Source organism: Sceloporus occidentalis, unplaced genomic scaffold (assembly GCF_023333645.1).
Source record: "Sceloporus occidentalis isolate IW3139 unplaced genomic scaffold, rSceOcc1.0.p SCAF_12, whole genome shotgun sequence".
In the NCBI taxonomy this organism is placed as follows: Eukaryota; Metazoa; Chordata; class Lepidosauria; order Squamata; family Phrynosomatidae; genus Sceloporus; species Sceloporus occidentalis.
In genome coordinates, this window is record NW_028316992.1 from 22,173,847 (window position 1) to 22,191,074 (window position 17,228).

A 17,228-nucleotide genomic window follows, 5' to 3' on the forward strand; every position below is an offset into this window, starting at 1 on the left:
CCAGAATCAGGCAGGATCTGGTATCTTTAGGGTATTTCAGCTACTTATTTTCTAGTTAATTGCTTTTTTATTGGTTGACAGCAGAATTGCAAATCCTTTTGATGAACATTTAAAAAGAAGGGGTCATCCAACCAACTTTCTCTGAATTTTAGCTAAGGGTATCTCCTTTTTCTTCCAGGGTTTATGTTTTATTTCGCTTTATGAATTTATATATCTTATTTTGCTTATATTGCTTATTTTGCAACTGTGTGGTTTTAATGTTAAAAATGAAATATATGCAGGGACTTTGTATTAGGATTAGAGTCTTTCTATAGTTTTGTGCTAAAATGTCTCAGTGTGTTATCTGCAGTGTTACTTGCAGCAGTGTAGAAAATGGTTTGCATAGGGCCCAAGCAGACAGGCCAAAAGAAAGTTACTTCGGATCACTTTAGAGGTATGCTGTTTAAATGCTGCATGTGTCCTAAGAGGCCAGAAGCCATACCAAAGCCATGCTCCAGTCCTAAGGACCAGAGGGCAGCTTTGACACAGCTTCTGGCCTCTTAAGATGTGTATGTCATTTAAACAGCATACCTCCAAAGTGACCTGAAGCAGCTTTATTTTGGCCTGTCTATTCAGGGCCATAATTATGTTTAAATCAATATTACTATACTCCTGTACAGAAAAGTACTGTCTAGAAGAGACATACCGTGGGCCCTTGGTATCCACTAGGGTTTGGTTCCAGGACCCTCCATGGATACCAAAATTTGTGGATGCTCAAGTCCCATTATATACAGTGGCAGAGTAATATGGTACTTTATATAAAATGGCAAAATCAAGGTTTGCCTATTGAAATTCATATATATTTTAAATATTTTCAAGCTATGGATCCTTGAATCCGTGGATAAAAAAATCCGTGGATAAGGAGGGCTGAATATATATGTACTGTGGTCAAATAATCCTAGCTTTCATGTTGTATAAAATACCTAGGAAAATGTAAAAAAAAACAAAAAACAGATGAGACCTGTGCATAGATTATATGTTAACTATAAATTCAGTTTTATATTAATTCAATTCAACAGATTCTGAATTATTTCAGCAGATCCCCTACCCTTTCCCCATATTTGTACCTGATTTCTGGGTCAGCAAATACTTGGTCTTGAATTGGTGGGCCCAACTCCAAACACAAGAAGACTGCTTAGCTTGATTCGAGGCATGTACACCAAGCGGCTAAATTTATAAGTGTGCTTTTGTTGACAGACAAGTCATTAGCTTTTGTCTCTGTCAAACTGTATGTTTATGTGCCCAGGAGCAGGAGGGCGGCGCTGCCCAAGAAGAGGAGGAGGAGGTGGGTTGGCAGCCAGCCGCATTTGCGGCCGCGGCAATGGCCGCATGAGCGGGGCCGGCCCGGAGGCGGGATAAAGGCCGGGGCTGGAGGGGAACTGGACCAGGGCAGGCAGGGGGGCCCCAAAAGCGGAATTGTCCCGGGGGCCGCCGGGATATGGCATCCCTACCTGCACAGAATTTGATCATGGCCAAGCTAGATGGCTTGAAGAGGAATTAGAAATGTCCTCCTTGTTGACTTCTCATAGGGCCTGAACAGACAGGCCAAAATAAAGCTGCTTCAGGTCACTTTGGAGGTATGCTGTTTAAATGACACACACATCTTAAGAGGCCAGAAGCTGTGCCAAAGCTGTGCTCCAGTCCTTAGCACAGAAGCATGGCTTTGTGTGGCCTCCGGCCTCATAGGCATGCATCATTTAAACAGCATACCTCCAAAGTGATCCGAAGCAACTTTATTTTGGCCTGTCTGTTCGGGCCCATAGTCATCTGGTTTTCCACTGTGGAAATAAGGTCCTGATAAGCCTTTGCCTAATCCAGCAGGGTTTGCTTTATGTAATATCAATGTGTATTTAAATAAAGCAGGAACAGCACCGTGCCTGTCTCCTCTCTCCTCCTCTATAACTTGTGCAGTGGAATTAGCACTTCTGAATCAGGATAAAATACAGTATGAGATCACATTACACTGATGATACAAAAAGCCAGTATGGGGTTGTAGACCTGAATTGGACCTGGATTCAAATCTCAATTCAGGAGGAAAAAACAGGAAGACAATGAAAAGAAATCAAAGCTAGAAGAGTTACAAAGTTTTCTATGTTTTCATATTTCTTTAATAAAATACCCAGGGCATTTTGGAAAAGTCTATCATTCCAAAAGGTTGTGCACTCTGGAGTGATTGAAGATTCTAGTGAATTCTTCACTATTTGCAAAGTGCAAAATGTTTTTTTATCAATCTGCCCATGACAGTGATATGATAGATGTTTTTGAAATGCACAGGATGTGATTCTTCTTGAAGGGAGCAACAAGTGATTTTAGCAATTTCTTTCTCACTGAGAAAGTTTTGGAACACTATTCATAGTTAAAGGTATTATTCTGCACAAAACTTGTGTATGATTGTTTTCCACAGAAACTGATATATAGTACGACCCCCATATTTGCACTAGATACATTCCCATACTTAATGCAGTTAGTAAAGATCATGCACAATGGCAAATGCTATATTTTCTGAATAATCTGACCATACAGTTGCCCTGGAGGACCTACAGATGCCTAGAGAGGTAGTCTCTCTAGGCACCCTATAGAGAACTTTCTTTTTTCTAGACATGGGTAAGTGAAACTGTGGTTACCAGACCTACTGATATTTGGAGGGGGAGGGCGTTCCATCTGTATCTACACAGAAAGTGATGCTTTTGCCCATGAATGTTGTTTTCTGTTTAGAAAATTGTGTTTCTTGAGTAGTAAATTGTTTTCTGTGCAAGTCAACCATGTACAAATTTTATACAGATTATATCTCCAACTACAGCACTTTTTGTGCAGAAAATAATATATTTGTGCAGAGAAATATTATTTTCTGTGCAGAAAATGCTGTTTCTTATGCAAAACAACTATTGTGCATTTTGCATAGAATAAATCCCAGACTGTGAAGATTCTTGTTAGTCCAGGTTTTTTTCTCATCACATGTCAGAGTTAGCACCCAGAATCCCAGACAATCAACCAGTCAGCTTGATTGATATAATCAACAGCACTTTATTGATAGATCCAGAATCAGACATGTGCCTCACTCAGCTTCTTAGCTGAGACTAACCACACCCCTCCCACAGACAAAGTAACAGAATTCCCAAAAGCCAAGATCCCCTCCCATGCAGAAACCCGCCAAGCGAAGCCCCTCCTGTTTCCCACAGAACTGAAAGCACATTCCCTGCTCAGAGAGCCAGGCCCTCAAGGCCACCCGATAAGACACCTGGCCCTGCTATGCACTAAACATCACTATCTACATTTCTAACTGCAACTAAAGCCCCATCATCCCCAACTACTATACTACAACACTAACCACTATCTGGTAGAATACTAACAGGATTCTAACATCACACTTTATCGACACTCAAAAAACACCTTTATCAGCGATTTTTCAACTGTTTCAGAATATTGTTCCCATTACTGAAATGCACTGGCCATTAATCAGTACAGATACTTTGAAAATTTTGCTTTTCTCTTGGCTGTTTGTTTCAGATATTCACTCATCCACTAAATTCTTGCTGTGACCTCGTGCTAGTCAGTGTCCCAACTATCACTAAACCTTGGCTATATAATTTACTAAACTATGAAGTTTATCGCACCGGGTTCTCGGCCCGGCCCAGCAGGAAACGGAAATGAGTGGGGGACGGATTTTACCGCACACACCCGTCCCTCACTCGTTCCATTCCCCCTCTCTTCCCTGCCCCTTCTGTTCCAGAGGGGACGCTTTTTGAGAACTGTTCAGAACAGTTCTCAAAAATTTCCCCCTCTGGAACGGATTAAGAACGGAAGAGAGGGGGAACGGAACGAATGAGGGACGGATGCGTGCGGTAAAATCCGTCCCCCACTCGTTCCGCACTCATCCCTACTCCTTCCGTTCCGTTCTTAGAACGCATGGAAGGAACGCAGTGCGATAAAGTTCTATGGCTTAGTGTTGCACACACAAGCTATAGTGTCTCCAGGCTCACACAGTCCCCCTCCTCTGTCACAGCTGCAAAAAGGGACTAGATGCGTCCTCATCTTTTTAGTTCAATCATAATTTAACAATTAATTTTATCTATGGTTAATTGAAAAAAGCCACCTTCATAAATTCTGGTTTAAAGTTAGCCTGTTTTGACAAACCATAGTTAAAAAAAGCCACATAGGGGCTGTACACCCGGGGCAAAAGGCCAGTGCTCCCATCAGCCTCACATTGTCTTGCCCAGATGATGCAGACCATTAGCCAGGACCAGGCAGGCCAGATGGGGATCCAGTAGATCCAGCCAAATCCTGTCCCAAGGTGCCCTTAACCCAGGCTAAAAAGACCAGCTGTTTGCCACAGCTGGCAGAATAGATGGCCCCATGTGCCCCATACCTACCTCTGCAATCACATCTAGTTAGAAGACCCCTGTTGCAGCCTCTAACATAGAAAGGGGGCACCTGACCATGTGGGTGTAGCCAGGTGCCCTGTTATCGCCCTTCCCAACAGCAATGGGGATTATCTTCCCAGACATGATGGTTGAGATACCAGGCACTTATTGGTAGCAAGTCTATAGCGCAGCAGCAGGCAGGTGTGCAAACACCCTGCCGATTGCCACACCTGCCCAAGGCCTGGCCAGTGCTAACCTGCCTATCTGCTCAAGTCCATAGTTAAAGATCTATTGTAGTTTTGATACCATGGTAATCTGTGGTTAATCCAAAATGGAAACAAAAGATTCCAGACAACCTTGCAGTTGTGCTGAAAGGGGAACATGCAGGGGAAAGGGGAGCATGAGAGACCAAAATGAATGGTGGTTTGTTTTCCTAACATCAAGCCATGATTTCATATTGTAACTGAAAGAGGATCCTATCTGTCAGCCTAATCTTGCCTCAAAGGGTGGTTCTGAGATAATATGTTGTGTGATGAGTATATCTACTATCAATTGTTAGCCATACTAAGAGTATTATAGTTAAAATTAACTGCTAAACTGTGGTTGATCTTAAACTTATGGGAGGTATATACTTCTTTTAAATAAATAATCATTTCCATTGCTTTGAGTTCCTTCAAAGAAGAAAAATTAAACTGTAATAAATATTAATTAAAATGGAATACTAAATTTCAACACTGCATTTAAATTTAAGAATCTTGTTTCAAACAAGAATTTATACTTTTGTGTCTCTGAGGTAGAACAAAATTTGCATACATTAAAACCATCATTAACCAGATAACATCAAGGCAAATAAAAGTCTATCCAAAGCTGTTTGCTTTATCTAAATGTATTACTCTGTCACATGGCATTAAAGTTTTTATTATTTGAAATATCTAGTGATTTATACAATTAATTATTTCAGAAAAGTGGGGTTCCTAATATAGCCCTGTCTACTATGAATTAATCGGAATTATAACTTTATCTCTTTCTGGTGTATATTTTGTGTAAAGTGGTAATATATTTTCTGTTCTTTGGCTTCCAGTTACACTCAAACTTTTTAAGAGGTGGTGCACATTTTAGGTCTAGCAGAATCTTTCTATTTGAAAAGCAAGTTTGTTTTAAAGCTTTGCAGTATTCAACATTATGTGTGCATCTGCTTCCCAGAGAGGCGTTTGCCTGTATTTTACGTCATATGCTGCTTCTAGCTTTTTTTTTTCCCCTCCCGTTTTTGCATACTTTTCTGTTCTTTCTTTTACTCTTCTCTTTTTTTTTCTCTCCCCTTTCTGCTGTCTGGATGCAGCCAAACGCAAAGCATGGAAACTAAATCGTGTTGGTAGCCTGCGAAATATATACAGCAGCAGCAGCACCAACACTGAAGGTAACAACATTAAAATACCATGTTGTAGAGTAACTGCTCCCTCTCCAAGATGTATCTTCATTGCCTCTCCTTTGTCCCAAAATACAGGCCTAGAAATAAAATTTGCCCAAAGCATGTGTGCTTTCATGTTGTGTTTGCAGACTCATTCCTCTGGTCTTTTCATCTTTCTGTTGGTGTGTTTTATTTTGCCATTCATGTTCCTTTCAGTTTACTTAAATTTTGACCTTTCCCTCCAGTCGTGCAGTAGTGATGTTTAAATTACTTCAAGAACCCATTTTCTTCATTTTTTTTATTTTCCCTTTATACATGTGGGCACTCAATGTAATATTTCCCAAGTTATTACAGTTTTTTAAAGTGTTGATATCAGGTGTAATGATCTGTAGCCAAATACAATAGTGTGCTGTGACATTTAAGTAACAGTCTTAATTTGTTTTGTGAAAGCATTCTCCATAATGCTTTCTACAGCTCTAATCCAAAAGCGAGACAGAGCCAGACCATTTGCATGTGCTACTCTTGCTTGTAAATTCTGTATATTGTTGTATTTCTAAAGGTCACCTGGTGCCAAAGTTCACAAATTGACTTACATAGCTGTTTTCAGGAAGACAGCCATCATGGCTTTTGTATAATAGCAGATTGAATTTCTTTCCTTCACCTTCATTTGAACAATGCAATTATAAACGGCCTTCTTCTTTTTTCTTTTTTCTTTTTTTACTTTACAAATGTCAAAGGTCAAAATTACTTGGAAACCAAGAAAGGAGGAGGGAATATCAGTCAGCATCTCAGAGAGCATGTGTATGGCAATGGCATACAAAATTCTGGATGCAAAATTCAGTTACAATTACAATTCAGTAATCTTCTGGTAATGGGGGGATTTTTTTTTCACTTAAGTGCAAGCCAAATGGGTCAAGTAATCACAAGCACATGCCCTTACACTAATTGACTTATTTTGGAATTATTATAACTATAATATTTTTCTTAATGTCACCATTTTCTGGGCTATTGGTTTTAGTGATTGAGAAGAGACAGCATTAAATCTCTTGTAAATTTTAAATTGCATGCTATTTCTGTAAACAAGTCCCTGTGTTCACATCTTGATTATTAACCTTTGGTGATTTATATCACGGTCTCCTTTTTGCACAATTACTACTGTATCTCAGGCAGCTGCCTTCCTACACCGGCAGATAAAATGCATCTGGAACACAAAAGTGCTTTTTTATAGCCACTTGTTAAGGGGCAATTTCTCCTATAATCTTGGTTTATTTCCCATTGTTAAGTTTAAATGGTCACCTTTAAAATAACAAAGCTATAATTTCTGTAGCCATTTTTGTTACCTTTCAAAGGGCTTTTAGAGGAAAACTGGAAATTAATTAGGCAAAAATATCAACAGCTGAGGCTTAATAAATCACGATTGTTGCACTTCAAACAGAACCACAAATGTTGGTTATTGGTATTTTGTTGTTTCCGCAAAGTGCTTAATTGAATAATTCTTTTGCTGCTTCTTGTGGTCTATACTGTATTTCATTTATAGGATCCTTGTAGTCTGAGGTTTTATTCTTCATTTTAAAAAAATGAAAAGCTTTAAACTACATAAGCTTGTCTCTCTCTAGAAGATAACTGGGTTCATCCTATTGTTGCTGCAGCCAATGTACTGCTATGTTAGTAAGATCACAGTAGTTGGTAGGAAACCTGTCAAGCATGCTGTGTGCAATGCAAAAGTCCACTATCATCCAGTGCTTGAAAAATTACAATCTGTTGATATAGGGACCAAACCTTTGCAAATGCCATCTATCCTAGCTTGACATTTGTAATAAGTTTCCTAGCAGAATATATCTATGTGTTCTTTCTCAACCATTTGAGATATATTCTAACATTATATCCTTTTTGGCTGAAAGGAAACAGTCCTGAGAGAGACATTTGGCAGATAACCAGAAAAAGCTAGAGCCTTTTGCTATGATAGAACGTATCACTTGTGAGAATGATCCCGAATGGGCTGGGTTTCAGTGATCAGTATAACCAGGCAGAATTCCTGAGGGGAGAGAATGCATCCCTTCTTAGACCACGCTCTTGTTCCCTGGTAGGACTGGGGTGCAGTGCCTGTTAATACTGTAGGGGGCAGAGGGCTGCCATCATGCACCCCACCCATTAAGAAAGCAAGGGATTGTACCTTGATGACACAGGCCAATTTCTTATTTCCTGACTAGAACAGAATCATTTAAACAGCTGTTCTCCAGATTCCCAGAAGGCAGTGATCCTTCTGGACCTCAATACTATACAGTGTGCCTGCCCCATATGCGGGCTTGCCATCTGCGTCTTTAAGCTTACGCAGACAGCAAGCCTCGGATGTTACAATGGCGCGTGCACAGCACCGCACACAGAACCACACAGACATTGAAACGAGCGGGACTTGAGGTCCTGCGTTTTTTGCCATATGTGGGGGAGCCCCGGAACGGATCCCCTGCATATACAAAGGGCCCACTGTATTAAAAACACCTGTGAAGTAGAGCCCAGGTGCTCATGCTTATAAATATTAGCAAAAGTTATAATGGGTTTGGCCTCAGAAGGGTGAATTTGTCCTCCTTATTGGATACTTTGGTATGTATAATATTTAAGTAGCTGTCTGTACAGCGCATCAGTGTGATGTGTAACAGATTGGCAGAGCAATAATCATGGAGACCACCCTTTATCTTGTTCAACCCCTGTAGTTCTCTGACTGGAGCAGAGCGAGGCTGGCATGAAAGGCCAGCTCAGGGAGGCCTAAAGCAGCCTCCAAGCCCTCCTGGAACAACAAGCGCCTGTTCAGCCATGACGTATCCCCACCCCTGCACATTTCTCATTTCTTCCCCTTCCCCTCATGGCTCACTGTTAGACCATCCAGTTTATTAATGTTTATTAAATCCTTTTTATTGTTTGTCGTCATGTCATGTCATGGGGTGTGCAGTGGATCAATGGTGCAACTGACCATTCATGCGCTTGAGCAATTGAGTCGCAGGCAGACGACAAAAAAATTCTGGTAAAGGCACCAGCAGCTCACCGGGCCCAGGGCGCCTGCTCCAGACCACTTCCACCTGCTGCCTGGCAGTCCACACATCAATAATTCACTTTTTCCAGATTGAACCAGAGCAATTGGGGGTTTATTTTGCTCCAGTGTAAAGCCCAGAATAAAGTGTGGCTTAGGTCCATTTGCCTCTGATTTCAGACACTTGTGTCATCTAAATAGGTGCCTTGCAAAACAGAGCAGGCTGTTTCTTTCAGTCCACTCAGACTCATACACCTCAGAATGGCTTACAGATGGTTAATTTGAGAATTCCCTACCCTCAGTCTTACAATCCAAAAAGACTTGAAGTACAAGAAAAAGGGTATGGCAGTGGGGGACAAGGTTAAAATACTGGCTGGTGTTCTCTTCCTCAGAGGCCAGAGCAGTGGTAGTTGGTATAAAGGAGCAGTATATGGAAGTTGTGAAAGCAGTATAGCAACAGTCTGTTGCTCATAAGTCTTTATTTGAATGCATCTAGAATAATTATACATCCATAATACATTTCATTAGAAATCAAGGAATACTTTCTTGACTCTTCAGTACTCTTACACATCTGCTCATTTTTTTACACTTTAGTAGATTCAACTATTTCTCTAAAAGGGCTAGGGCAATATACATAGACTTTTTTTCCATTTTATCTTAACAACAGCTGGTTAAAATAATACTGAGTGGCTTGTTCAAAGCCAGCCAGTAACCTTCTCCCCTTATGATGGGAGCAATCTAGCAGCTCTGTGAAGGTGTGGACAATATTCAAGTAAGTTGATCCCACATTTTGAAGGCTTTTTATGTTAACAAGATCTTGGAGGTCGCCTGATAATAAACCAGAAGCCAGTGCTATTGCCTGAGCACTGGTGTAATGCATATGTGGCCTTGGAGCACTGATGTGATGTCTATAGCATTACAGTGTGACATTCTGCACCAGAATGTCAGACCAAGGGGCCATTCAGACTACCTTTTACCTGGGTTCAGGAACTGGATTAAAAGCGGGAAGTTCATATTGGCCCCGATTCTTCTGCACCCGAATTCAAGGTTTGCACACCCGTTCAGGGGCAAATGCCCCTTGGCGCGTGTCTTTTGAAAGCGGAGTTTTACTTGTATCTTTTGAGAAAAACTGGGTCCTGGCAAATATTAACTTGGCCCCAGTCATGTTTGGGTCAAGTTCAGGGGAGGGATTAGGTCAAAGGAAGGGCAGAGGGTGGAACATGCCTCCCCTTCATCGGGGCAAAGGAGGAACAGAAGGAAGGAGCAGGAGAAAGGGAGCCATGGAGAGCAGAATTGGGGTGGAGGAGGAGGAGGAAGGAGCAGGATGAAGGGTCAAGTTCAGCGGATGGATTAGGTCAGAGGGAGGGCAGATAGCAGAACATGCCTCCCCTCTCACATGCAGCTTTAAATTATTTTTGTGTGTGTAATATGCGAATGCTACAATGTGAATGTTACAAATGTTTCTCTTTCAATTTGGCAAATTGACCGAATGCTTTTGCTACATATGTATATGTGTATTTTATGTGAGGCATTCTGGGGTGGCAAAGCAAGGGGATGCAGAGATGGCATTCTGAGGTGAGGATACATCATCACTTTGGACGAAAGCGGAAGTGAATTTGATTGACTGCAAAGGAGCCTTCATTTTAAACCAGTACCGCAAATGTGAATTAAATTACCCCAAATGTAAATTACCCCGATTGAGGTAAAACATAGTGGGCACTTGTTTCTGAGCAGATTTGAGAGGGGGGGGGTCCAGATCTGCCCAGTTCTATCCAGGGCAAATGGGCGAGTGGGAATGGGGCCCAAGTTTCCAGACCAAGCTCAAGGAAAGCCCTGCCTAGTTAAATTACAGTAATCAAGCCATGGATTTACTAATGCATTTGTCAATGTGGCCTAATTGTTCCTTTTCAGAAAAGAGTGTCACTAGTATACCAATGAAAGTTGGTGAGAGCCACTACTTACCATGAAGTCCCTGGAACCTCCATGGATAATAGTGATGGAAAGAATATTCGAAAGATGTTTTAAAATGGTTGAGAAATGTGTATTCAAATGTTGAGACATGCTAATTGAGAAAAATCATGAGCAGATCAAAATACTTCATACCGTTAAATACTTATTCATACTTCATACAATTCAATATTTATTCTGGGCAATATTCACATATGGCTTTCCCCCCTAGCAAATGGCATTATCTGCACAGAAACAGCATTTTCTGTGCAGAAAATGGTATTTCTACACAAAAATATTGTTTTCTATTTTTAAAGATGCTTCAGGCACAGAGAATGTTGTAAAGTGCAAAAGGAAGGCCTTTAAACAGAGGCTGGACGGCCATCTGTCGGGGATGCTTTGATTTAGATTTCCTGCATGGCAGGGGGCTGGACTGGATGGCCCTTGCGGTCTCTTCCAACTCTATGATTCTATGACATTGCCTTCCCCTGAGAGTATGACATGAAACCCAGTGGGTTCCATGACCAAGCTAGGAATCGAAGCCTGGTCTCCAGAATTGTAGTCTAACACCCAAGCTATTATGCCAAACCGCCTCTGAAGAAATCATTCCAAAAAACCCCATGGGACCCACCTAAGGGTCTCCCTAAGTCAGAAACAACTTGAGGGCACACAGCAACAACAACAACAGAGAAAGATAGCCTAAATCCAGGCCAAAAGGAGTCAAGATACATATTATTCAATGTATAAATTCTTCCTTTTACTGAAAATGGGAGAGGAGAGGAGAGAACTCTTAGAGAGTGAACAGTGGCATGCATTTTGGGATGCTGTGCAATAAAATAAAGTAGACTGATGACTAGTGATTTTATTTGTCCTGGAGAAATAACTGTCTGCTTTCTGGGTTCTCTCACATTATTCTGTGTGTATGTCTTCTCCCGTTCTCCATTTATATCCACAAAATCTTGGTGATTATACATTGTCTGGTATCCTTCAGTGGCACCAAAAGGGGGGGAAACCACCTCCAGCCCATTAACCCTCTGTGTGCCAAATTTCTAGGAAATAACTGATGACTAATTGGCCCACTAACCTTTTAGGGGAGAAATAAAGTAAAGAATGATGACAACCTGGACCCGTGTTATGAGTTGGATTTTTTGTGAAATCAGTTTGATGGCCAAGTTGCTTGCCCCTAAGGATGCAAAATTAGCCATGTGGGACTTCGTCTGCATAGAAACTGGACACAATTAGAGTAATATTCACAGTTGTTAATGCAGTTTGGGGTAATTGGACAAGTTGATTTTGACAGGTTGATGGTGCTAAAATATTATTACAGTGGACCTTTCCATGCATAACAGTTAAACTTAGAAAACTGTTTAATAAAATGTTGTGATTGGGCTCACAGGGATTTAAACTGCACAAGCTTTAATACAGCTGGATTTAAAAGTTAACCATTTAGTTATGGAACGGCAGTTTGAGTATATATGTCCATGGGTTTCTCTGTAACTATGTGAGTAAAGATTACTACTATCTCTGCTAAACTACTATAACTAGATTCGGAGTCTTTGGGTACATAATAAGCCAGATCACTCCTCAAATCATTTTCCAAAACAGAAACCCTGTGTCTCCTTTCTTGCTTAAAGAGACATCAGCACTTGGTGTCTGCAAGACCTCTGCCCCACTGATTTTTGTTTTGAAATTTCCTTTTGCTTAAAAAATACGAGAAAGGTTGATATACCATATATACTCATCTATAACTCTAAAAAGTTATGCCCAAATATTGACCCCCAAAATCCAGGTCAGCTTATTTACAGGTAGGTCACTATGGAAATGTGATAGCAGCTCTTTCAGATTTTCCCATGCTGTGCAGACAGGAGTTTATTTTTCTCTGAAGCCAAGAAGAAAGAGTCCTGGGTGACTGATTGATATTGCAGCTTGTTTAAGAGTCCCTCTCCCGCCGGTGTTTCTGGCTGAAACGAAAGCTGAAATGACAAAGCAAAAAGCCTCATTGAGAGTCCCTCTTGCCACACACAGACATACACACACTGAAGAAGCCTCCAAGTTTTATCCTTGATCTGTCCACAGGTCATGGCAAAATCCATAATTTTGGCCCCAAATCTTGATCTCGGCTTATACATGAGGTTGACTTATAGTTGAGTATATACAGTATTGCAAAACAAAGGCCTGTTACAGACTTCCAAAATAAAGCTGCTTCGGGTCTCTTTGGAGGTATGCTATTTAAATGATGCATGGGTCCTAAGAGTCCGGAGGTCGCGCCAAAGCCACACTCCATTCCTAAGGACTGGAGTGCAGCTTTAGTGCAGCTTCCGGATTCTTAGGATGCATGCATCATTTAAATAGCATACCTCCAAAGAGACCCGAAGCAGCTTTATTTTGGCAGTCTGTAACAGGCCAAAGTGCTGGCTTTCAGTATAATCTTTATTGCAAAGAATGAAACGCACACCCAGAGGCATTCTTCTTAGAATGTCTCTGGGATTTGTGTGGTATTCTTAGAAAATGTAAACTGTATGTTTTGCCCATTCAATGTTACGTGTTAGTTGCTTTGTGTGTTTTGATGTGATGTTTCTTTTCTCTGGACTTTTTATTGGTGTAGAGAGCCAGCATGGCATAGTGCTTTGAGTGATGGACTACAGCTCTGGAGACCAGGGTTCAAATCCCTGCACGGCCGTAGAAGCCCACTGGGAGACCTTGGCCAATTCAAACTCTTACATTCAAAGGAAGGCAAAAGCAAACTCCCTCTGAACAAATCTTGCCAGGAAAGCACATAGGCCATTTTTAATTCTGACAAGCTTTTGAGAGCTGAAAATTTTAAAGATAGGGCTTTTTAGAAGGTGCTTCATTGTTTTAACCACTATTTTTTAAACCACTGTTTAATCATTTGTACTGTGTTTTAATTTGTTTTAAAATATTATTAATGGTTTAATTTCATTTTAATGTTGATCTTTTGTATTAACTATATTGTATTTTAATATCTTATCTGCTCTGAGTCTCTGTTTTGGGGGTAAAACAAGTTACAAATGAAATTATTCAGTGGTAGTGATGGTAGTGGTAACACCATTGTTGTCATCATCTCATTTTCAGTTTCCTTAGAAGGAGGTTGCTGGAAACAAATGGTGTTCCTGTGATGTAACATTTCTTTACACATACACAGCCTGAGCATAAATTGGGGCTGATAATGATGATGATTAACAATATCTCACATGGTGTTTGCTGCAGACAGCAAAATTAGCCCTTTCCTCTTCTTCAAACCTAGTTCCAACACAGAAACATTGCCTTAAAGAAAGACTAGCCTGCTTCTGTTGTTCTAACCCCATACTCAATTAGTACCTTTCAGAGGAAAGCAAGAGAGAAAGCTGGGTCATCCCTGCCTCTCACCTTGGCTGATCCCTGTTCCGACTGAAACATACTGGGCAAGGAAAATGCTCTCTGCCTTCTTTCTCCCCCTCCTTTATGAAGTGATTAAACTGAAAGAAAGAAAAAAGATGGCAAGAACAGGCTGTGCATAGGCGTGGAGCTATTTTTCTTCCTATCTTTCAAGACTCGGTGGTAATATTGGAAACAGGCCTCTGGGCTGCCCTGGCAAGCACTCAGTACAGATTAAATCAGAAGGAAAGGTGTAAAAGCCTGTAACAAGCAAGTGTGCAGAGATAAACCAACCTATTTTGGCAAATAATTTCTGCATAGATCAGTAAAACTATGATTGAATTATTCCATGGAGGGGAACAGAACTATATGTTCTTTGGTTCTAGTTTACTGACAATAGAGGTGAAGTCATTTGACTAAAGAATCTATAGCATTGCTAAATTTGAGTGGAAGACATCCCATCATTCTGAACCCAGCCTCTTAGTTCTGGGGTAGGGCACCATTCTGTATAGCATCAGACATACCATGTTGTTACTTAGTTGTGATTCCTACATATAATTACATGATTCATCTCTGACTACTCACTTATTGTTATGTCTCTGTATGTCACAGTTGTATAAAGCAAACAGTGTTTTCTGAATGGTATAAATGCAGTAAAAACCACATATGTTTTGTGCCATGTAGCATATATTTCTGCTAGTACTACTACTGCTCATTTGGAGCCATCTGTTTGCATTCTTTTTTAGTTCCTGCTTTCTAGTTTTGGCACATTTTGTGTGTGAATTGTGGTGCACCCGTGGTTACAATTAAGCCATCATGCTGGGCTACGGTGCTCAGCCCTTACCCTAACTACTTAAGCACATTCTGTGAAATGGTGGGAGGTATTTTAGTCTTTTGAGATGAATTTGTCATTGTTTTCATTTGATGACATAGCAGTTGACTTTTATGGTATCTTTTGGAATGAGTGGTGGCCATGTTGGCCATAAAGAAAATAAAAAATCCACGAAACAATAATACTTCTATTGGGCCAACCAAAATGTACAATTACATATTTCAAGCTTTCAAAGCTCCACTGGCTTCTTCATCAGGCAAGGTGTCAAAAACCATACAGGAGAGGAAAAAAATGAAGATGTTAGTCATTGACCTACATGTTGCTGGTTTTTGTTTTCAGTTCAGCTGGTACGGAAGGGTATTATTTGCAAGGTGGAACCTCCTCTTTCTGGCCATGAGGTCACTGGGAGATGTCCAGGAAATTTAACATCCATTTGCAAAACAAAAAGATGCTTCTGACATGTTGGGTTACAGAGAACCATCTTTTTTGTTTTGCAAATTGATGTTGAATTTCCTGGACTTTAAGAATCTCATCTTCAATTTTTTTTCTCTCCTGTATGGTTTTTAACATCTTGCCTGATGAAGCAGCCAGTGGAGCTTCAAAAGCTTGTAACATGTAATTGTGCATTTTGGTTGGTCCGTTAAAGGTATCATTTGGTGACTTTTCAGATTATTAGATTATGACATGTATCTAGAATTGCTAGACGAAGTAAGGAACAAGGTTCCCGTTCCTTTAATGGTTGTGCAGAAAAGGGAATTTCAGCAGGTTTTGCTCTTCATGCAAGCAACACCTACTGAACCTACCCTCTTCTACACAGTCATCAAAGATACAGGAGCCCTGTCTTTTTCTTCATCTGGCAACCTGAAATGTGTCTAAGACAAATGAGAGTCCATATTTACTTTCCAAAAATTATATATGTTAAAGTGCTGATAACACACACTAAAGATCATAAGTTAAATTTCAAAAATATACAGCTACCATCATAATGGAGGTATACATCCTAAAATAACCAATATCGATTACTGCGTATCAAAGCCAAACTAGTAATAATGAGACTTTCATTTCTCTCTTTCCCAATTTTAAATGAAATGCAACCTTGGAAAGCTGGAAGTAGAAAAATCCTTGGTTCCAGCTTCCACGTTTCTGTTAAAACTCAACCAAATGCACCTTACACAAAAAAAATTTCTCTATGAGGAAGAAAATACTGTATTATATTCATGGGATTGCCATGAGTCAACAGGTGATGTGAAGGCACATACGCAAGTGATAACCAGCTGGAAGGAGGGCAAATTTTCAAGAACTGAAGATGGAAAGGGTTAAAGATACCCTGCCTACCATCACTCTATTTTTATTTTAAATAGTCATAAAAGAGCTATGGAATTCATTGATTCATCTTCTTGTTCCTTTAAATATAAATCTGCCTGTCTCCTTCCCCTCTCACCTCCACCTTCCACTTCTATTTCAGAACAAGAAGAAAATTTTGAATTTATCATTGTGTCCCTCACTGGTCAGACTTGGCACTTTGAAGCAACAACATATGAAGAAAGAGATGCTTGGGTCCAGGCTATTGAGAGTCAGATCCTGGCCAGCCTGCAGTCGTGTGAGAGCAGCAAGAATAAGGTTAGATGCACAACATTGATTGATGGAAAGGAATCACTGTTTTCAGCATTTAGAGTCGCTATAAGGCTTAAAAAGAGAAAGCTTGGCAAGCGTTTTTATGTCTGTATATTATATTCATATAGGTATATATTATTCCAATGTACTTTATAACCTTTTTTACAGTAATAGTAATTTTTCACTTTTCCAGTTTTCCATAAATATCAAATTTGAAAAAATGTTTTTAAAAAATAGAAATAGGATTAGCCATTTCAATACATACTTGTTTCGGTTTTTAGTATAAAATCTCCCACCTACTACAGAGCTGCTGTGAAAATCTATCTATTTTAGACAGTGTTTCTTAGCTATTAGTAGATGTTTGATAGTGTTTGTCTCACATATTTTTAGCTGATGGTTACCTCTGAACTGTAATCCTAGTTCTATGGCTTTAATGAAAAACACTTGTTTGGTTATTCCAGTGGGGCTTAGTCATGACTAAATATAGTTGTATCAGGGCATATGTCCTTAAATCCATGTTCACACTCTTTTGTCCTTTACAAGGAAAAACTCCGTGGGTTTTTTTCTTCTGTTCTGTAATTAAGTTCAGTACATTAAACATATCAGGGAAATAAATTAGATGTCTTA

General features: G+C 40.1%; 1 protein-coding gene across 4 annotated transcripts in view; it reads left to right on the top strand.

Moving 5' to 3' along the window:
* The window catches only part of LOC149305370 (arf-GAP with GTPase, ANK repeat and PH domain-containing protein 1), a 385,626-nt gene that overhangs the window by 305,743 nt on the left and 62,655 nt on the right, over positions 1-17,228 (top strand). For 2 of the 4 annotated variants that reach the window (XM_089477938.1, XM_089477940.1), the window contains 2 exons: positions 5,740-5,817; positions 16,453-16,607. In XM_089477938.1, coding sequence (XP_089334064.1) covers positions 5,740-5,817; positions 16,453-16,607 — 233 coding nt within the window. The remainder of the gene's footprint in view (positions 1-5,739; positions 5,818-16,452; positions 16,608-17,228) is intronic. The other 2 variants (XM_089477941.1, XM_089477942.1) reach the window with 1 other exon arrangement.